At 43.7% G+C, this 23850-nt stretch overlaps 1 protein-coding gene across 2 annotated transcripts in view; it reads right to left on the reverse strand.

The window, feature by feature from the left end:
* Positions 1-23850, reverse strand: part of ITGA8 (integrin subunit alpha 8) — a 167424-nt gene that overhangs the window by 52663 nt on the left and 90911 nt on the right. For both annotated transcript variants that reach the window (XM_040434555.1, XM_040434556.1), the window contains exons 17-21: positions 22971-23125; positions 22096-22233; positions 16372-16439; positions 1315-1462; positions 343-435 (exon numbers count right to left, since the gene is read on the reverse strand). In XM_040434555.1, the coding sequence (XP_040290489.1) occupies positions 343-435; positions 1315-1462; positions 16372-16439; positions 22096-22233; positions 22971-23125 (602 nt within the window). The remainder of the gene's footprint in view (positions 1-342; positions 436-1314; positions 1463-16371; positions 16440-22095; positions 22234-22970; positions 23126-23850) is intronic.

Consider the following 23850-nt stretch of genomic DNA (forward strand, 5'->3'; position numbering starts at 1 on the left):
TGATTGGTTGATACAGACAGCTGCCTTTTTTCTTTTATACAATTAGGGGATAGAGAATATTTTTGAACCCACAAAATGGCCGCCTGCACATTAATAGCTGATAATAATGTACTTTATTAGGGTCATTTATCAAACTGATGTAAAGTAGAACTGGCTGAGTTGCCCATAGCAACCAATAAGATTCTTCCTTTCATTTTCCAAAGGAGCTGTCCAAAATGAAAGGAGGAATCTGATTGGTTGCTTTGGGCAACTAAGCCAGTTCTACTTTACACCAGTTTGATAAATGATCCCCTATATGTCTAAAAGCCACATGGCACCCACATCTTTTCGGAAGTTACTTACATTAGTTCCAGCAACCATGGGGTTTCCAAGGTCGCACACGACCATTCGGGATTCATTTTCCATCTTGTATTCGCAATTAAGCTGTCGCAGACCCTTTAGAAATAATAAATAGTAGGTGAAGATCAGAATATTGTAGAAACGAAGAAGAAAAAAGAATAGCAATACCATAAAAATGTGATTTTATCTTTTATCTGTGCTGATGTCAAATTTTTTAACATATAGGCCCAAAGCCTAAGGCTGCACAACTGAGAGATTTTTTTTACAACGTTTTGATTTTTGTGCCATGGAGATCTAGTAGCTGTGTGTATATGTGGGGGCACTTATTTGGTGACACATGGTTTCCATGACAACACTGCGCCTAGGCTCTGTGATTGTAACTTCAGACGATAATGTCTCAGTGGCTACAAAAAGGCGCCTCTTGCTCTGGAGGACACAGCGCATCCGTGTATGACAGAATCAAAGGGAACTGTGTAATCCTTCATTTCGCCTGTGGTGGCGCTGCAGGGAAACTGAACACTTACTCCTCCACAGATGACAGATGATTGCTGGGATCAAAGACCAAATTTAAAAAAATAGGATTTTTTTTTTTTACTTTTTTTCACAATTCATGGCAATCTTAACCTTTCTGGATCTAGTTTTTGATGGCTACAAGGAAAAAAGTGGAATAACACTGCTGATAAATCCACGAATTCTCATTGACTCAAACAGAACAGTCTAATGGGACACACCCGAAAAATATCCTCTTGGTAAACTACAATATCCTATGTTTTCGCAGTGAACAGGATATGGCTGACGAGGAGCGTTATCTTGAAAGCATAGGATATGATGTTTTAGATTCAGCATCCTTCGCTGCCAGATGTCTGCCCTGTGTATTTTAAGGCTCTCGCTGGCGACCATTTGCTTTCATCCTACAGAAGCAATGATTCATTCAGTCCTCCGCGGGTCACGTGGTCAATGTATCGCTGCATTTACCTCCGTGCTGCGCTCAATGCCCACGTAGTCGGCTTCTGCTGGGATGTTGACTTGGAGCTCGGCCTCGTAGGCGCCTTCTCCGTCATTCCTCGCGTTTATGATGAAGAGGATATGGTTTTCTTCCCCTATAATCAGCTCCTTTTTGTCCCTAGATTTAGACAGAAAAGCAATGAAAAAGTATGGAAAGAATAAAGTGGAGGGTCAGTCAGCACATACCAGAGCGCAGGTGCACGTCGCCATGGCTGGAAGCACAAAAGCAAAAAGAAACACAATGCAGCAGCACTCTGCAAACACAAATAATAAAGTAAATACAATCGCACCGTACTCACTATAGAAAATGTACTGCTGCTACGTTATAAATGTGAGATTCTTGGCTAATACATTTTGTACAAAATGATTTGTGCCTGTCCGCCAACGACAAGGTGATCTCTTAAGGACAGGAACCTACACCAAATACAAACTCTATTGGTGCCATACCGGCCTCCATTAAATTCCGGGCATGCAGGTTCCACTTGCATGCCAAGCTCACACTGTATTATACCTCTTTGGTGCCACAATGAATTTACTGGCCTCCATTAAATTCAGGGAATGCAGGTTTCACATGCATGCCCAGCCCAAACTGTATTATACCTCTTTTGGTGCCACAATGACCTCCATTAAATTCTGGGAATGCAGGTTCCACATGCATGCTGAACCCACACTATATTATACAATTAAAAAGTATTTCACACCAGGCAGCTATTGGATGCAGGCTCGGACAGGCCCACATGGGAACAGGTGAATCCTCCAGTGGGCCCCTGAGCAACAGCAGACATCCAGTCCCACACCCCTTGCACATGGCACAATAGACCGTACTACATACAATTAAGAAACTTACATCGTCTTAGCCAGTCTATGCATCCATATAAAAAAAAAGGGCAGATTATTTAGGAGACTACCCAGTTTTATCATTATAGATAATTGGGTATTGGTGATGACCACTAGGCACAGGGGTAGGTCAGCCAGCATCCTCTTTCCCCAAGAACCTGCCTTCTCGAAGTCATTGCTTGCAAGGAACCCATAACATCTTTATTATCTTGCTGCCGGCCGACACTGTGTGAACAGATAATATTTGCAAGTAGCTGTACACTGGGCCCACAGAATTAATTTTACTGGTAGGCCCAGGGCACCCCAGTCTGATACTGATTGGACCACCATTTTTAGAGGCCCAAGGTGCTGGCTTTAGTTTCCAGCACTATTAAAGGTTGACCCATGAAGACAACTTACCCGCTATCTACAGGATAGGGGATAAGTGTCTGATCTTCTGGGGCCTCAGACGATTATGAGGACAGGGGCCCGTGCTCCCCATTTGAATGGAGCGACAGACAAGCATGCTGCTCCATTCAACTCTATGGGACTGCTGGAGATACAGAGGCCGAGTAGAAGCACTTTGCTATGTCTGGCAGCTCGACAGAGCTAAATGGAGTGAAAGCGTGTGTGAACAGGTCCCTGTTCACGGGAAAGGCAGGGGAACCAGCAGTCGGACCGCAACCGATCAGACACTGTGGAAAGAAGATAAGTTGTCTTGATGGGACAACCCTTTTGAGGTCCTTTTACATGATGCTGATGTTGAAGCACCATTACCTAAGTTCCTTATGTTCCTGAAAAATATTCTCAACCATAAAACCAGGGTTCGGGAGCAGGTGCTCCCTCAGCACTCCTTATGTGTATATCCTTGCTGTCTTGGTATCACCTGAGCAGCATACCAAGGATTCAAGCAATGATTTAGGAGTTTACCATCTTTTGGGGTATTTCCTTGGGGTCATGCCTCTTGGACCTCTTGGACCCACCCAGTTGACGTATCCTGAGCAGCACATGTGTAGTATCCCAAACCTTAGTTAAGTATTGTGTAGGTTTCTGGCTATTTGTTCCAGTAAGGATATAGATGGCAAGGGTTAACAAGGAACACAGCTAACCACCCTGTTAATCCCCACTTGGTAGGAGTGGGCTGGTCCTGCTTCCTGGCAGAAGGAGAAGGACATAAAGGAGAAAGGAAGCACACTACAGAGCTCCTGCTCCTAAAAAGATTCCCCAGAGAGAACAATCAACAATTTTCCTCAAGCAAATCCTCGAGACAGCAAAGTGACCAGCTGTATGCAGCACTAAAGACACTGCTGTGAGGTGAGGGACTACAGGTAAGACACCCAGCACCCAGAATACTACAAGACCAGTAAAACCTTAGTGCTAAACTGCAGCCATGCAACCTGTTGTCACGGTCCCATCCGTTACAGGGACTAGAAGATCTAAGAGACTGGCTGCAGTCTCTTTTAGTTTCACTTTTCTTTGCTGGGGATGACTCCTCAGGTGTAGCTTAAGTGGTCATTCCTTTTCCTCTATTTAGTCTGGTCTCACCCATCAGGCTATGCGGTTGATAGCTCCTTGTTTGTGGAACTCCTGGTGTTGGTTCTCTCTGAGGTTTCTGCTCATCCGCATACTTCTGGAAGTTAAGTGTATCTTCTTTGTTGTTTGTTTCTTTCCCATACCTCCTGATATTAGGCTTGGGGGGGGTCTCCTATTCCTTTATCTGAGGAGGAATAAGCCATCCGTGTCCTGACACTATCTGCAGGGCCCTGTTAGGGTGAGATTGGGCTTAGGTTCCTGCGTATGAACATTCCTACCATCAAGGTCTGTTCATACTGATAGCAGTCAGAGTTTGGTGTAGGGACTCACTAGGTGTTCCAGGCCTAATACCTTTTCCCTTTCCTTCTGTGTTCAGTGTGGAGTGTATTTACCACACTGCGCCATGACACCTGCCTCCCTATTCTAGGAGATAATATCTCTGATGGAGCAGGGTGCAATCTTCATAAAGTATCCAAAAAAAAGTCTGTCTTTGCTTTTGTGTGGACACCAGAAGCATACAGTAATACAGTAGGACCCTATTGACGTCCATATGAACTCTGCAAAATATAAGCTTTGTAAACAGCTACAGTAAGTAAGCTGGAATATGCCATAAATGTCTAACATGTCTCCTTTTATTCTACATTTTGGTACACATGCACATCTTAAAAAGTTCAAAGAAAATATTTGCAAAAAAAAAATAAAAAACATATGTTAATTCACAGGACCTTATGTTCTAGAGCAGCGGACGAAGATCAGTATTGTGGAGCTGTTTCTGTGCCTTTTAACACTATGGGAATTCACATGGCTTTATTTCAAAGCACTATCACATCCGTGCTGGGAATGTTCTAAGGGGTGTGCCATGGGACACACTGAGCTTTGAAGTTACAAAGACGGGGGCCTGTAGGGATGTAGAGCCTTCCTACCACTGTTGCAAATGGACACAAGATAAGGAGGACATGCTTGAGAAGTCACAAGAAAAAAAAAACTAATTTCACATAAGACAAGTGATTTCTCCGAGATGACCATTTATCATGAGATATGTATCTCCCAACTGTCATAAAGAACTGTGGATGGGCGTGGTGGAGTCTTGGATTCGATCCAATGTCTAGCAAAATCTGCAGGTAACCATACAAGTGCAAGCTACCTTGACATAATACAAAAACGAAGTAGTCAGTAAACACTATGAAGTATCACGACAAGATTTAGTTCCATAAATCAGCCAAAAGAGTAGGTGGGCTAAGAAGAAGGTCTCTGTGGAGGACCCGGTTTGCTTGAGGATTACATGAGCAGCTCACTGATTTTAGGAATCATGTGCTGCAGGAAAAACAAAAGCTTGCTGCTCTATTTCCACATTCCCAAGTTGGATCGATCACAAGTTGAGCAGGGGTGAGGCTTAAAATGTCCTTACAATTTTTATGAAATGTAGGCTGTGGAGGATAAGTTGTCTTGGTACTCAAAATGGAAGTACCAGAAAACACCTCACCTGGTTCCTTCTAGCCGTACTATAATTTATTAAACTGATATATGACTAAAACCGTTCCTTCACCAGTGTACTAAAGAGACATGATCAATGGAACCCGACACCTACAGCAGTTTGGACACAGCCTTCAGATAGTTGTAATAAGAGATTTTTGAACCCTATAATTGCACCACCTGTGCTGTCTCAGCTATGGCTTCTGAACTAGAATTTATTATTGTGTTCTGTGTAATCCAATATGCTTCATGTATTTTGCTTCCATCTAGTGCCCATTGTTATATTTGGCTTATGTAAGTTATCCATGCTGTATTTCTGTTATTCATTCTGTAACTCCTCCTCTCCTGTGAGCTCACTTCCTGTGTCCTGCAGTCTTTTCCTGTTTGCCAGACATGCATCACACAGCTGAAGATAATATTTTCCTTTTCCCTCTATTATAGGTTCAATAAATTAACTAAAGGCATATCCACTGCATCTCCCTTACTGGAATTCTACATGCAACTGGTGTCGCAAGGCGAAAGATTATAGTTTGCTATCTTCCATTGCTTGTACAAGAGATTGCCACTCACACTCATCAGAGACTTATCTCACATACATTGGTGGCAGAATACCTCCCTTCCTCAATGGTTCCCTAGGCAACTGACTACTTTATACACCTCTGCTCAAACCCATCCAACCTATCTTCAAATATTCATGACATCTCATTTGTGTCTAAACTTCTCCTTTAAAGAGAACCTGTTTTTTCTCCTGTCTCCTGACATGTCTGCTTAAGTAACTACTTACATCCCACAAGTAATAACAATTCTGTAGCATATTTTCTTATAACCCTATGTTGTACAATTCCTCTATTATCCCTGCTAGAAGTTATGAATTACTAGTAGTTTGCAATGAAGGTCCAGATGGGGGTTACCAGTTGGGTGTGTGTCCCGGCACAGTCTGATACTATCCAATAACTGCTGCCAGTGTCAGACTACACCCTTAACTAGTAACACTCATCTGGACTTTCATTGTAAGCTGCTAGTAATTAATTCATAATTTCTAGCTGGCATAATAGAGGAATGACACACCATAGTGTCATTAGAAGAGATGCTCCAGAATTGCCATTACAAGGGGGATGCAAGTAGTTATTAAAACAGACATGTCAGAGGAGAGGTCACAGTTCCTATTTAAAGGGCATCTGTCAGCAGTTTTGTACCTATGACACTGGCTGACCTGTTACATGTGCACTTGGCAGCTGAAGGCATCTGTGTTGGTCCCTTGTTCATATGTGCCCACATTGCTGAGAAAAATGAAGTTTTAATATACGTAAATGAGCCTCTAGGAGCGTTGCCGTTATACCTAGAGGCTCTGCTCTCTCTGCAACTGCCGTGCCCTATGTGTAACGCCCGAGAGTGGCATTACCACTTCTGCACCCCGCTACTGTCTTTACTGGTTAACCTCATAACATCATGTGTATTTATTTCAGGTCCAAACACTATGCATTTCCTATTTTGTAACTGTTTATGTTCACGTGTAATGTGCCTGGTTCAACAGCAGGTGGCAGCAAATACGGCAGAGCTACAGGTACATAGAATGGAGCTTTCCATTCCATTCTAACCCCCCTCTGTGGAGGAGTGGGTGAGTCCCACTTCCTGCAGGAAGGGGGGGGGGGGGGTCAAAATTTAGTCTAGCTAACCCCCAGCTAGGGGAAGGAAGCAAGTGCTGGACACGTCTCTGCTGGACATGCCCTGCATATGGAGGCCACAGTTTGGAGCCTCAGGAGCCAGGAGGAGATTTTCCTGGCCTAATTAAGAGACAGACTGCAAAGAGAGAAGCATAAAGAAGAAGCTAAGTTATACAGCAAGCCTGTCAGTACAGCAGAGTAAGAGAGCAACAGATGTAGCAGAGACAAGTTTGCCTGCCAGAGTTTAATGCTAAAGCCTGCTGGGACAATACAAAATTTGAAGACAGTTTTTGATGACCGTTTATTCAAGTAAAGCTCCTATTGAACTTCATACCAGGTCTGGACTCAAGTTACTTCTTTCATCCCTCTCTTACTACCCCCTATTTGTCTGCTTGAGAGCCAACGCCTGGGGTTCCAGCTGTATCCAGGTAGGAGCACCGTGACACTCGCACTCAACATAAAGGGACATTTTAGGCCACCCTATACCACTCGACCACTCCTACACCTGGGTACTCGGGTCATGATTAGGACCCCAGGGGGCGGCGCGCTGCATATGCACTTTGATTGACAGGGCCAGGCAGTGTAAACATCATCACATCGGCCCTGCCAATCAAAGGGCAGAGGGCATGGCAGTTGCAGAGAGAGCAGAGCCTCTAGGTGTAATGGCAACGCCCCTGTTGCTCCTAGAGGCTCATTTGCATATATTAAAACATCATTCTCAGCAATGCGGGCACTTATGAACATGGGACCAACACGGATACCTTCAGCTGCCAAACGCACATGCAACAGGTCAGCCAGTGTCATAGGGACAAAACTGCTGACAGATGCCTTTCAAAGGGATTGTACAGGATTTGAAAAATTTAATAAAAAAGGCACCACAAACAGCGGCACACCTATGTATAGTTTGTTTGTGGCATTGCAGATCAGCTAGATGAAAGTGAATAGCGCTATGATGCAATATAAGTAATACATTGTGCCTGGTGATCTGACTGTAGAACGCTCCTTTACGCGTGCTTTAGTAGTTTAAATCGTAAATGAGCCTCCTAAATATCATAAACTGTGAGACGATTTAAAAATCGCAGCAGTCAGCAGAAATGATTCCCTACGTTCTTTTCAATGAATAAGGAATAAAGTGATACCAGTTTGTATCTATTCCCAGCATCACGCTGCTGAAGTAACAAGGTAGCCTGCTGCATGCGCGCCAAAGCTGACCACGTATCATTGTTCAGGGATCTAAGATTGCCCTATTGTTAGTTCTTAGGAGGGAAGCTTCTGCTTTTCTTACTGCTCTTAAGGCCTCTTTCCCACGGGTGTGTGCGCCCCGTGGTCGTGCTGCGGCCCGCAAAATGCAGGCCGCAATGCACGAGCACAGTCCGTGGGGCAGCCGCAGCAGATCGCGGACCTATTCACTCGAATGGGTCCGCGATCCGGCCGTTCTGCAAAAAGATAGGACATGCTCTGTCTTTTTGCGGAACGGAAGTACGGGACGAAACCCCACGGAAGCACTCTGTAGTGCTTCCGTAGGGTTCCGTTCCACACCATTCCGCATCTCTGGATTTGCGGACCCATTGAAGCGAATGGGTCCGCATCCGTGATGTGGAATGTCCATGGAACGGCGCCCGTGTATTGCGGATCCGTGGGAAAAAGGGCCTAAAAAAACACAAACATACACCCTGCCTCCCGACATGTTTTTCGCTGGCAAACCGGCGATCCCCTGAGGGCAATCTTAGATACTAGAACAATGATATGTAGTCAGCTCTAGCGCGCATGCAGCAGACGACGGCTACTTTCACGCCAGCGTTTTTTGCGGATCCGTGACGGATCTGCAAAAACGTTTTCGTTACAATAATACAACCGCATGCATCCGTCATGAGCGGATCCGGTTGTGTTATGTCTTCTATAGCCATGACGGATCCGTCTTGGACACCATTGAAAGTCAATGGGGGACGGATCCGTTTTCTATTGTGTCAAAGAAAACGGATCTGTCCCCATTGACTTACATTGTGTGTCAGGACGGATCCGTCTTGCTCCGCACCACATCACGGACAGAAAAACGCTGCTTGCAGTGGCGCTGTTTTCGGAAAGAAGCAGCCAAGAAATAGAAAAGAATTTGTTAATAATTGATACAATTCCCTGCAATGTTTATTGATAGTAACCCAAATATTTATCGCAAACTCAACATTCAACCTTGGACTGAATATGTGTATTAATAGCAGCCCTCGGTCCAATAATGTGTACATCGTCAGCATCCTTAATTATTTCCTGTGCAGAAAAAAGGGGCCAATTAAATGTGTTTACCCTAGCCCCCCGTGGGCGGATTACAGGGGACGGCAACTTAATAAGAACTTAAATGCTCTTTAGTTTGATCCCTTTGTATTCAAATGTTTATCTCAATCAGGAAGCCGGCCTGATTGCGGACATGGATCCGCTCACCCTGCAGACTGTGCGTCTACCAAGTAACGCGTGCGAATGCGGGTGGGTACGGTACAAATAACCGGTATTACAAGCAGATCATTTGTCATCTCAGTTACTATATTCAGTGGGAATAAGGATCTCTAATTAACCCCGTATGGAACTAAATTCTTTATAGAGCCGGAGCGAGATTGTGCTCAATTAGGCCTCTTTCACACTACCGTTTTTTTTGCGTTCCGTATACGGTCCTTATTCGGAACCATTCATTTAAATTGGTCCGAAAAAAAAACGGAATGTACTCCGTATGCATTACGTTTCCGTATTTCCGTTTTTCTGTTCCGTTGAAAGATAGAACATGTCCTATTATTGCCCGCAAATCACGTTCCGTGGCTCCATTTAGGCTCCATTCACACGTCCGCAATGTGTTTTGCGGATACACGGAGTCACGGATCCGCAAAACACGGAAAGCGGCAATGTGCGCTCCGCATTTTGCGGACCGCACATTGCCGACATAATAGAATATGCCTGTTCTTGTCCGCAATTGCGGACAAGAATAGGACATGTTCTATTTTTTTGCGGAAACGGAAGCATGGATGCGGAAGTGCGGATCCGCAAATGTGGATGCGGACAGCACATTCCGTCCCCATAGAGAATAAATGGGTCCGCACCCTTTCCGCAAAATTGCGGAAAGGATGCGGACACATTTTGCGGACGTGTGAATGGAGCCTTAAGTCAATGGGTCCGCAAAAAAAAAAAAAAAAACACATACGGAAATGCATCCTTATGTCTTCCGTATCCGTTCCGTTTTTGCGGAACCATCTATTGAAAATGTTATGCCCAGCCAAATTTTTTCTATGCAATTACTGTATACTGTATATGCCATACGGAAAAACGGAACGGAAAAACGGAACAGAAATGGAAACACAAAGGAAACAAAAAAACGGAACAACGGATCCGTGAAAAACGGACCGCAAAACACTGAAGAAGCCATACGGTTGTGTGAAAGAGGCCTTAAGGCCTCATGCACACGACAGTGTTTTTTCACTGTCAGTGATTTGGCTTCAGTGGTCCGTGTCCGATTTTGCTTCAGTTGTGTTTCCTTGTGTCTTCCTTTTTTTTTTGTCTGACAGGGGGAAAAAAAGGAAGGGTAATGAAAAGTGTAATTTTATTGTACCAAGGTCTTGTAGAAAAAAACTGACGCGGAAACGGATGAAATACCAGTTGTGCATCAGTTTTTTTGGACGAACCCATTGACTTGAATGGGTCCGTCCACCGTTTTCCACTGACAAGAATAAGACAGGTTATATTTTTTTGACGGACTGGAATCATGGATCACGGACGCGGAGAAGAAGCGGAGGACTATCAGTTTTTTTTCACAGCTCCATAGAAATGAATGGGACCTCCGCTAAACTGTGAAAAATGATGGAACAGACGCGGATGCACACAACGGTCGTGTGCATGAGGCCTAATGCTGAATGTACAATAGGCCTCTGCCCCTTTAACCCAAAAAATTTATAAAAATAAATAGATTTTAGACAACTTTGATTCATTCAAATATCCAAAATAAATAATCACATGTTTTTTTAACCCCTTCAAGCGACAGCCAGTTTGGACCAAATGCCGAAGCCCCATTTTTCAAATCTGACGTGTCACTTTATGTGGTAATAACTTTGGAACGCTTTTACCAAGCCATTCTGAGATTGTTATTTCGTGACACATCGTACTTCATGTATTTAGTTGTGAATTTGAGTTAATACGTTTTACCTTTATACATAAAAAAATCCAATATTTGCACAAATTTGGGAAAAATTCGCTATTTTCAAAAATTATTTTTTTTTTGCTTTTAAGACGGATAGTGTAGTGATACTTCATAAAATAGTTATCACTTTACATTCCCCATATGTCTACTTTTTGTTGGCATCGTTTTGTAAATGTCATTTTATTTTTTGGGGACCTTAGAAGGCTTAGAAGCACATTTAAAAAATGTTAAGAAAATTTCCAAAACCCACTTTTTTAAGGACCATTTCAGTTATGAAGTCACTTTGTAGGGCTTACATAGTAGAAACCACCCATAAATGACCACATTTTATAAACTACACCCCTCAAGTTAGTAAAAACTGATTTTACGAACTTTATTAACCCTTTAGGTGTTAAAGCACAACAATTAAAGCAAAATAGAGGGGAAATCTTTGAATTAAATTTTTTTTGGGCAGATTATCCATTTAAATCCAATTTTCCTGTAACACAGCAAGGGTTAACAGTCAAAGAAACTTCAATATTTATTACCCTGATTCTGCAGTTTACAGAAACACCCACATGTGGTCGTAAACTGCTTTCTGGGCACACGGTGGAGTGCAGAGGGAAAGGAGCGTCATATTGTGAACGGAGGGCAGATTCTGCTGGAATAGTTTTCAGGTGCCATGTCACATTTGAAGAGACCCCGAGATAACCCTAGAACGAAAACCCCAAAGTGACCCCATTTTGGAAACTACCCCTCTCAAAGAAAAAATCTAGTGATGAAGTGAATGCTTTGACCCAACAAGCGTTTCACAGAATTTAGAAACAAGTGGTTGTGAAAATGAAAAATTAACTTTTATTTCAAGTATAAAGTTGCTTTAGCCCCAAATTTTTTATTTTCCCAAGAAGTAACATGCAAAAATGCACCCCAAAATTTGTTAGGCATTTTCTCCAGAATACGCCAATACCTCGTACGTGGTCAAAAAAAACTGCTGTTTGGGGTCACGGCAGCATTCAGAAGGGTAGGAGCGGCATTCGGATTTTCTAACATGTAATTTGCTGAAATTAGTATTTTTTTCACCAATGTAGCTGTGTGGGGGCTTGTTTTTTGCGGGACGGGCTGTAGTTTTTACTAGTATCACTTTGGGGTACATATGTCTTTTTGATCACTTTTTATACAATTTTTTGTGGAGGTGAAGTGGGCAAAAATGGCAATTCTGTCAGTGCTTTTTATTTTTATCTTTTATGGGGTTCCTCTTGTGGTAAATATTATATGATAATTTTATTCCGTGGGTTGATACGGTTTTCACAATACCAAATTTATATCTTTTTTTATGTTTTACTTCTTTTTCAGCAATAAAATCACTTTTGTGTTAAAAATAAATTATATTTTGCATCGCCATATACTAAAGTCCATAGCTTTTTTATTTTTTCCCCAACGAAGCTGTATGGGGGCTTGTTTTTTGCATGACAGGCTGTAGTTTTTATTGGTATCATTTTGGGGTACATATGTCTTTTTGATCACTTGTTATTTATTTATTTGTGGACCCATGAGGTGACAAAAACAGAAATTCTATAATTTCTTTCTACATTATATTTCTACAGTATTCAACGCGCGGGATTAGTAATGTGATAGTTTTATAGATCAGGTCGGTACGGACGCGGTGATACCGATTACGTGTAGTAGTTTTTTTTTATTTATTTTTTTTAAAAAATTTTTTTTAATTACATAAATAAACGGATATGAGAAAAGACAATTTGTATTTTTTTTTTATTTACATTTTTATTTATTTATTTTTACTTTTTTTCACTTTTTGTTTTTTTTTACACTTTTTTTTAATTTATCAAGACCCATCTGGATCTTGAAGATCCAGTGGGCCTGATGGCTATACAGTGCATTGCAATAGTCATCTATTGCAATGTACTGTACAGTCAGTGCTACACTTACACTAAGGCTGATCAGACCCTCAGGGTCTGATCAGACTTAGGTACATGGCAAACCAGACGCCTTTGTAAGGCGTCTGTTTGCCATGGCAACCATCGGGCCGCTGCCATCGCAGCGGCGGCGGGCCGATGGAAGAGAGAGGGAGTTCCTCCCTCTCAACCCCATGGATGCCGCGGGAGGCTGCTGACTGTGGCATCTATGGGGTTAAACAGCCGAGATCGACCAGCACCGATTTTGGCCGTAGCAGCAGAGTGTCATTTGTAAGTTACAGCTGACACTCTCTGCTGATGGCCGCTGCCATCAGAGGACATCGCAGCAGGGGGCATCTGGGGCCAATGGTGGACAATGGGAGGGGGCAATGGCCGCATGTGGGGGGGCACTTAAATTAATCAGGGGCACATTGGGGGTCTTATCTGATTTCAGGCTGTGATCTCCAGCGTGGACTGATCACGACCCCATTTAAGTTGAATAGGTCTGGATCCGTCTGCGTAATCTGCAATGATGTTGCTTGTGCACTGGGGACCGCAAATAGGCTACTTTCACATCTGCGGTTTTGCTGGATCCGTCATGGATCAGTAAAAACGCTTCCGTTATAATACAACCGTCTGTATCTGTTATGAATGGATACGGTTGAATTATCTCTAAAATAGCCAAGACGGATCCGTCACTAAAACCCCTGTAAGTCAATGGGCGCTGGATCCATTTTCTTTTGTGTCCGAGAAAACGGATCTGGCACCATTGACTTACATTGTGTTTCATGCTGGATCCGTCTTGTTCAGCATCCCAGGACGCACTCAAAAATGCTGCTTGCAGCGTTATTCTGTCCGTGATGGGGACGCAACCAAACGGAACGCAATGCATTCTGGTGCACTCTGTTCCTTTCAGTTTTGTCCCCATTGACAATGAATGGGGACAAAACTGAAGCGTTTTCCTCCGGTATTGAGATCCTATGACGGAACTTGATAACGGAAAGGAAAAACGCTGAGGTGAAAGTAGCCTGACTCACCCTCTCCAGCTCCCCGATGCCATCATCTCCACTGCAGCCTCGTCCATCCCAGTCCTGATTGGATGCTGCTACATCTTTTCCTGTTTAGCTGCATTGACTATAATGCTTAGTTTGTGATGTGCGTGATGACGTCACCGTGCTCACCATGTGGCAACGTCATCACGCATATGGCAGGTCCTTTGGCAGGATCTGTTCAGTGAAGGTAGAAGAAGCTGCTGCAGCGCGATCAACTGGATGAGGTGAGTTGTTTTTTTTTTTAACCCTCAATGGCCATATTGTTTTGAATTCTGTCTTAAGAACAGGCTCGGACTGGCCCACAGGGGTACAGGGGAATCCCTCGGTGGGCCCCTAGTCTCCCACCCCCTGCACAAGTGGCACATAACACAGTAGATTTACTGCTCTACATACATATATTCAATGTACAGCACCTCAACCAGCCTATGTTCATATAAAAAACTTGTTAGATTATTTATTATATTTGAATGTATCTGTATGGTGGGCCCCCAAAATAAATTTTACTGGTGGTCCCTAGGTACCCCAGTCCGACACTGCTTAAGAATGCTATTATTTTCTCATATAACCACCATGTTATAGTGGAAAATAATAAAGTGGGGTTCAGGGTCAAGTTCGGGTCCTGAACCCAAACCTACTCTTAGGGCTCATGCACACGAACGTATTTTCTTTCCGCTTCCGTTCTGTTTTTTTTTACGGACCGTATGTGGAACCATTCACTTCAATGGGGTTGCAGAAAATACAGAAGCTACTCCGTCTGCATTCCATTTCCGTTTGTCCGCATGGCCATTCCGCAAAAAAGTAGTGCATGTCCTACTATTGTCTGCAAATCACGGTCCGAAGCCTCATTCAAGTCAATGGGTCCGCAAAAAATACGGAACACATTCCGTATTTCATCCGTATTTTGCGGATCCATACTGTAGAAATGCTAGGCCCAGCCCATATTGCTCATGTGTTTGGTGATTAATAAGTTACTGTTTCTGTATACGATCCGCAAAAAACGGATCAAATACGGAAACCATACGGATATGTTTTGTGCAATAACGGAACGAAAGAGGACTTAAATCAGAGAGAAAAAAAACTCAGATACGGAACAACGGATCAGTGAAAAACGGACCGCAAAACAACAATGGTCGTGTGCATGAGCCCTTAAAGGGGTTATCCAATCTTAGACAATGGGGGCATATCGCTAGGATATGCCCCCATTGTCTGATAGGTGCGGGTCCCAGCGGTGGGACCCGCACCTACAAGGAGAACGGAGCGGAGAAAGTGGAGGAGGGCGCACTGCGCATGCGCAGCCACCCTCCATTCATTTCTATGGAGCTGCCGGCTATTTCCGTCGGCCCCATAGAAATGAATGGGAGCGGTGGCCGCTCATGCGCGGTGCGCTCCCATTCACTTCAATCGGAGAGGCGGGGAGCTGCGCCTGGTGGTGGACGGACCAGCCACAACTCTCCCCGGCTCCGTTCTCTTTGTAGGTGCGGGTCCCATAGGTGGGACCCGCACCTATCCTAGCGATATGACCCCATTGTCTAAGATGGGATAACCCCTTTAAGCACAGAAAGAGCAGAGGTTTAAATGAATATAATACCAGTTTTACTGAATCCTTTCCCATAAAACTATACATCACTCTGCTCCTCCTGCTCTCGGACAGGTTCCCTCTCAGTGTGTATGCATCCATTCCTTCATGGAGCAGTGGGGTACACTGGGGAGAAGACCCTTCACAGCAAAGATCAAAATGGGCATCCATTGTGGTGGGTTTTTGTTCAGTGTCTGGTGATTTCAGTAACAAATTTTCAATGGATCCAGCGCCTTGGAATTTAAGAAAAAAAGTACATTTTATTTACATGAACGGATCCGGTTGTATTATCTTTAAAATAGCCAAGACGGATCCGTCATTAACTCCATTAAAAGTTAATGGGGGACGGATCCGTATTCTATAGTGTCAGAGAAAACGGATCCGTCCCCGATGACTTACATTGTGTGTCAGGACGGATCCGTCTTGCTCCGCACCACATTGCTTGCAGCGTTATTCTGTCCGCGATGAGGACGCAACCAAACGGAACGGAATGCATTTTGGTGCGCTCCGTTCCGTTCAGTTTTGTCCCCATTGACAATGAACGGGGACAAAATGGAAGCGTTTTCCTCCGCTATTGAGATCCTATGACAGATCTCAATACCGGAAAGGGAAAGTAGCCTAATTAGTAATTAGACGCATTAGTAAATCCGGATCATTGTATCTTTCTTATTGTTTTATCAAATCTGAAGCCATCTCACAGAAAGCCTATTAGTAGAACGTTTTGTCGAGCGCCATAATCAACACGTAAAACCAACATGTCACTTTGCGGTCTGTCACACGGCAGTTTTTTTTTTGGACGCATGTCTTCTATTAGAAATCAATCTAGCGATGTATATTTATATAGACTTACGATTTGGCTGAGAGTTTCAGGTCAGGAATGCACAAATTGTCCTCTCCGCAGTCCACAAGAATGTGAGCCTGAGCGTGGGGAAAACAGGAGACCGTCATCAATGACATTTCTAAGATTCCTATTCCTTAATATACTTTGGCTTTCAGTTCTTTAACATTTTCAAGATCTCTGCTTGCTGTCAGAACACTCTTATTTCCATTCTGAGACAGTAAACATGTCCATAGCTGATCCTGCTCTCAGCCGAGCGGTGCAGACAATTGTGTCCAGTGCAGATACATTGGATCCACTTCTAACCTGAGAGCCGGGCTAGTTGTGGACAGCTTTAACTGCAAAAAGTGTTCTCATTCACTGACAGCAAACAATTATTTTGAAAATGTGAGGAACTGAAAGACATAGGAGATGATTTGTCGTCTCCCTAAGCCATTTTTGTGGCGTAAAAAAGTTGCAAACACTATGGAGGGTCATTGGCGTTTTAGACACTGGTCTTAATAACCTCATGCACTGGCGGTGGATCCAGTGAAGTTATGAAGAGGCGCTGTCCTCTATTTAACTTTGGCGCATCCACTGCCGGTCTAAATCTACGGCTCTTTCCTTGCTGGATTAAATGTAGACCATGTTCTACGCCTAAAACAGGTGTAGAAAATAGTAAATGAGACGGGTCCTACCGGCCCGTCCTCTCCCATACTCCCTTTTTTAGACCTGGCGTTAGCTGGAAAAAGTCGCAGATTAACCTTTGCTCTGCAATTTGCGACAGATATTCGCCAAAAACGTTATGAATTTCTGTTAGTAAATGACCCCCTATGTTTCCGACTTTTAAAATTCTGCTGCAACGTAAATTTGTTGCAAGTGGCGTTTCTATGCCCCGTCCTCGCCACTTTCTAAAAGTCGTGTGGTAAGGTGGGGAAGCGGCAGGGCCAGCAGGCCCGGGACATTTATCTTCTTTTACGCCAGTTTTCTGGTGTTAATGAAGACAGAAATCTAAGGAAGCTCGGAGGTGCATGGACTGCCGGAGGATGCGCCTAATTTATGATGAGGCCTGCAATTTGCATTAAATTAAAGGGGTTTTCCGGGTTCAGAGCCGAACCCGGACATATCCCCAGCTTCAACCCTCCGACCTCTATGACATTTCATGCTCCGATCCTTTCCTTTGCCCTCCTCTGAATCACGCAGGGCAAGGGATTTTTTTGGAGATCCGCTGACGTACCGGGCTCTCCTTGTGGACTGATAGGTGGAGATTTCCACCTAGCAGTGAGCCCGGTGATGTCACTAATGGGCGGGCTTTAGCACTGCCTTAGCCTGTAAAACGGCTAGGGCAGCTGTAAGCCCGCCCATCAGTGTGGGTGACGTCACCGGGCTCACTGCTAGGTGGAAATCTCCACCTATCAGTCCACAAGGAGAGCCCGGTACGTCAGCGGATCTCCAAAAAAAGCCTTTGCCCTGCGTGATTCAGAGCAGGGCAAAGGAAAGGATCGGAGCATGAAATGTCAGAGGGGCCGGAGGGGTGAAGACGGGGATATGTCCGGGTTCAGCTCTGAACCACAACAACCCCTTTAAGTGTATCCTCTAGCAGCGCAAGCTAGGGTTATCAAAACCAGTGACGCCAACTCCGGTTTTGACAAATCTCCCCTGTAGTATATTAGAAAGTTGTACAACTTTTCACTTATAAATTGATTAAGTTTAAAGGGGTTTTGCCATCACAGACAATGGGGGCATATCGCTAGGAGAACGGAGTGTGAAAGTAGTGGAGGGCGCACTGCGCATGCGCAGCTGCCCTCCATTCATTTCTATAGGGCCGCCGAAAATAGCCGTGCTCTCCCATTCACTTGTATGGGAGCAGCGCTTGGTGTGGTGGCCGGACCCTGGGAAACCCGGGGTCCTCCAGCCACAAGTCTCCCGGCTCTGTTCTCATTGTAGGTGCGGGTCACAGAGGTGCGACCCGCACCTATCAGACAATGGGGCATATCCTAGCGATATGCCCCCATTGTATGTGATGGGAATACCCCTTTAAATTACAGAAGTCAAGAAAGCATTTTAAGAAAAGATTATTCGGCACAGCCTTATTCAGCATTAATGGCCCTTTTACACAGGCAGACAAATCGAGGCAATTTTCAGGAAATCAGGTGAAAGCTTCGCTGATGCGAACACCAAAATAATTATTTCTGGACAGCAGATCCTCTGGTGTGAACAGGAACAATGATTCTCACAGTAGCAATTGTTCATCCCCATACAGAAGAGACGATTGCTGCTTGTAAATGCAGCTTTCCCCTTCTTTATCGAGCAGGCAGTTATCAGGAATGAACAGTTTGTTCCAGATAATTGCCTGCTCTATCGGCCTGTGTAAAGCAGTCTTAAAGGGGTTGTCCTATTTTGCCATTTCCGTGGCTAGAAGGGGCTGAGTGCAGGCCCCTGGTTTACAGACACTGCTAGGCCGCCCAGTGCTCTGCTTCTTCTGTAGCTCCCATTCTCTCCAATTAAGTTCCCAGCCACCCGGGGACCACATTTAATCCCATCTTAGCATGGAAAAATGGGGAGCTGGGACAACCCCTTTAAGAGTTTTTGAACAGATGCTTCCAGTCCGCTGCGAGTTTTGCTTCCTGAGTTATTCTAAGCTGCCGTCTTTTCTTATCACACAAATGTTTTCTTTTTGGCATCTCTTAAAGCAAAATCAGAATTTGTCCAAACACTTTCTTGTCTTCGAAACATCAAAAAGATATTATGCAGGACCTGACAGATTTCAAATTGACAAAGTTTGCACAAACTTTTGTGTGAGTGATTATAAATGGGATTCCTAAATTCTGGACAAAAGTGGTAATGTAGCAGAGCTGAGCTGCCCCATCACAAATGGGTCGTGTAATCTCTGAGGTTGTGAGGAGCCCTAACATTGCTTCCATAGATGTCCATGAGGACTTTATGTGCCTCAATGTGCCTCCTATATTAGTTTTATCTATGTCATATTTTTCTATCCATTTATTTATCTATCTACCTACAGTCAGGTCCATAAATATTGGGACATCGACACAATTCTAACATTTTTGGCTCTATACACCACCACAATGGATTTGAAATGAAACAAACAAGATGTGCTTTACCTGCAGACTGTCAGCTTTAATTTGAGGGTATTTACATCCAAATCAGGTGAACGGTGTAGGAATTACAACAGTTTGCATATGTGTCTCCCACTTGTTAAGGAACCAAAAGTAATGGGACAATTGGCTTCTCAGCTGTTCCATGGCCAGGTGTGTGTTATTCCCTCATTATCCCAATTACAATGAGCAGACAAAAAGTCCAGAGTTCATTTCCAGTCTGCTATTTGCATTTGGAATCTGTTGCTGTCAACTCTCAAGATGAGATCCAAAGAGCTGTCACTGTCAGTGAGGCAAGCCATCATTAGGCTGAAAAAACAAAACAAACCCATCAGAGAGAAAGCAAAAACATTAGCCGTGGCCAAAACAACTGTTTGGAACATTCTTAAAAAGAAGGACCGCACCAGTGAGCTCAGCAACACCAAAAGACCCGGAAGACCACGGAAAACAACTGTGGTGGATGACAGAAAAATTCTTTCCCTGGTGAAGAAAACACCCTTCACAACAGTTGGCCAGATCAAGAACACTCTCCAGGAGGTAGGTGTATGTGTGTCAAAACCAACAATCAAGAGAGGACTTCACCAGAGTGAATACAGAGGGTTCACCACAAGATGTAAACCATTGGTGAGCCTCAAGAACAGGAAGGCCAGATTAGAGTTTGCCAAACGACATCTAAAAAAGCCTTCACAGTTCTGGAACAGCATCCTATGGACAGATGAGACCAAGATCAACTTGTACCAGAGTGATGGGAAGAGAAGAGTATGGAGAAGGAAAGGAACTGCTCATGATCCTAAGCATACCACCTCATCAGTGGAGCATGGTGGTGGTAGTGTCATGGCGTGGGCATGTATGGCTGCCAATGGAACTGCTTCTCTTGTATTTATTGATGATGTGACTGCTGACAAAAGCAGCAGGATGAGTTCTGAAGTGTTTTAGGCAATATTATCTGCTCATATTCAGCCAAATGCTTCAGAACTCATTGGACGACGCTTCACAGTGCAGATGGACAATGACCCAAAGCATACTGCAAAAGCAACCAAAGAGTATTTTAAGGGAAAGAAGTGGAATGTTCTGCAATGGCCAAGTCAATCACCTGACCTGAATCGGATTGAGCATGCATTTCACTTGCTGAAGACAAAACTGAAGGGAAAATGCCCCAAGAACAAGCAGGAACTGAAGACAGTTGCAGTAGAGGCCTGGCAGAGCATCACCAGGGATGAAACCCAGCGTCTGGTGATGTCTATGCGTTCCAGACTTCAGGCTGCAATTGACTGCAAAGGATTTGCAACCAAGTATTAAAAAGTGAAAGTTTGATTTATGATTATTATTCTGTCCCATTACTTTTAGTCCCTTAGGCCTAGTTCACACAATCGTTTTTTTTTTGCGAGTGTACGGGCCGTTTTTTTGTGTTCCGTATACAGTCTGTATACGGAACCATTCATTTCAATGGTTCCGCATTAAAAACGGAATGTGTTCCGTAAGCATTCCGTTTCCGTATTTCCGTTCCGTTGAAAGATAGAACATGTCCTATTATTGCCCGCAAATCACGTTCCGTGGCTCCATTCAAGTCAATGCGTCCGCAAAAAAAACGGAACACATACGGAAATGCATCCGTATGTCTTCCGTATCCGTTCCGTTTTTGCTGAACCATCTATTGAAAATGTCATGCCCAGCCCAATTTTTTCTATGTAATTACTGTACACTGTATATGCCATACGGAAAAACGGAACGGAAAAACGGAAAGGAAACGGAAACACAACGGAACTCAAAAACGGAACAACGGATTCGTGAAAAACGGACCGCAAAAAACTATAAAAGCCATACGTTTGTGTGAACTAGGCCTTAACAAGTGGGAGGCACATATGCAAACTGTTGTAATTCCTGCACCGTTCACCTGATTTGGATGTAAATCCCCTTAATTAAAGCTGACAGTCTGCAGGTAAAGCACATCTTGTTTGTTTCATTTCAAATCCATTGTGGTGGTGTATAGAGCCAAAAATGTTAGAATTGTGTTGATGTCCCAATATTTATGGACCTGACTGTATATCTACCTATCCATCTCATATGTATGTATGTATGTATGTATCTATCTATCTATCTATCTCTATCTATCTATCTATCTATCTATCTATCTATCTATCTATCTATCTATCTATCTATCTATCTATCTATCTATCTATTATCTATCTATCATCTATCTATCTATCTATCTATCTATCTATCTATCTATCTATCTATTATCTATCTATCTATTATCTATCTATCTATCTATCTATCTATCTATTATCTATCTATCTATCTATCTATCTATCTATCTATTATCTATCTATCATCTATCTATCTATCTATCTATCTATTATCTATCTATCTATCTATCTATCCATTATCTATCTATCTATCTATCTCTGTCTATCTATCTATCTATCTATCTATCTATCTATCTATGTCTATCTCTCTATCTATCTATCTCTCTATCTGTCTATCGGTCTGTCTCTTTTGTAGCACGAGCAGCGCGCTCAGCTATTTTTTGAAATCCCATAGAAATCAATAGAGGGTGGCTGGACATGTGCAGTGCGCTCTTGTTCTTTTTTGTTCAAGAGATAGAGATGATAGGTGAGAACCTGTCTGTGGTACTACACACCTGCTGCTGTATTTTCGGCTCCTTATAGAGATTTAATATTGGTTTCAGATCCTGGTCACTGAAGAAAGCAGATTCCTCCAAGCTGTAATTCAGGTTGACAGTGATGGGGGTGAGCTTATCCCGAAACTCGGATTCTTCCTGTGGGAAAAAAATAGAAGGCCAACAAAAAATCTTTAGATTTGGTTCTTTGGAAAAACTTGCTTTTTTTTTTTACATTTTATCAGAATGGATTGGACAAATGATACAAAAAAACTATTTCCTATCATTGCCTGGGGTCCTATCGTCTTTGGGGGTCTCTGTCTCCTGGAGTTTTTGTGTCGCCGGGGAATGATCACATTACTGACAAAGTGTGAAATCAGAAACCCCAGTGTGAACGGAGACCACGCTGAGTTGTTTGGGGGCTCTGGAGGTCCTGGAGCGTCCGTACATTGCACAGAAAGCTCATCGATTTCCACTGGCGCAGTGCAGTTCCTCATTCTCCGTGTGGTGGCGCTGTAGGTGAATTGAGCACTTGCTGCCACTTTCATCCACAGATTGCTGTTATCATTGTTAGTCATGGGTGTAACTATGGCGGGGCAGAGAATAAGAACTTGAACCTGGAGCCTAAGGGGGGTCCCTCTGTCCAATATGAGAAGACCAGTACTATAAATGACATGTCATAGTTGAGGGCTCTGATTTAGATATTTGATTGTGATCAGTTTCAAGCTACCCCTCGGCGATAAATACCGTAGTTAAAAGGGTTAGCTGCAATACCGGACACAGCCAGTGGAGAGGAGTGGCGCTGTTTTAGGAACTCTAATGCTAAATACAGGCCAGATGATAAGATTTGGCTGTATAAATGTCCACACTTATTACATCAGACGTTCAGAACTTACTCTGAGATAAACAACAAAGTCCAGACACTGCTTTCCGGTATCCTTCCCCACGATCACATTGAACACGTGGTGCGTTGTGCCGTAGTCACGGAAGATGGTTCTCTTCACTGCTCCCTTCTGCTTTAACCAGTCCAGTTCCAGTTCAGCTGTCAGAGCTATGAATGAAGATATAATACATAGTACAGCTAATATTTCTATTACAGGGACGTTCAGGGGAATGTATATATGTATCATAGATAGATAGATAGAGAGCATCCCAGAAGCTGACGATGTACCAGAGCCTACAGAGAGACTACAAACTGGCCCCATATCTGGAGAAACTAGGGAACCCCAGAGACTGGAAAATCCTGAGCCGCTACAGACTGAGCGCCCACAGCCTGGCCATCGAATCCGGACGGCATCTACAGAGCTAAATGCCTGGAGAAAGCAGACTGTGCGCAGTAGCACCTGGAGGCGGTAGAGGATGAGACCCACTTCCTGATATACTGTCCCAAATACTCAGCAGTGAGGGACATCCACTTTAGGAGACTGTCTGATCTCTGCCCAGACTTCAACTTCATAGAGGAGGAAGAGAAACTGCCCATCCTGCTGGGAGTGGACATAGCAGCACAATATATCAGTGCCTGCCACAGACTAAGAGGAGCCTGATATGCCATGGACTCCGATACCCTGACCCGGGGTGTGTCCGCACCCCTCCCCATCATGATATGCCATGGACTCCTATACACAGACCCCGGGTGTGTCTCCATTTCTCAACCCCCTATTTCCCACACGCTTTGGCAATACTAATGTATAATTCTAGACCTGCTAATAAAGCTTTTTTGATTGATTGATTGATATGAGATAGATAGATATAATAGAGTGATAGATAACATAATTG

This window comes from Bufo bufo, chromosome 5, assembly GCF_905171765.1.
Source record: "Bufo bufo chromosome 5, aBufBuf1.1, whole genome shotgun sequence".
Lineage (NCBI taxonomy): Eukaryota > Metazoa > Chordata > Amphibia > Anura > Bufonidae > Bufo > Bufo bufo.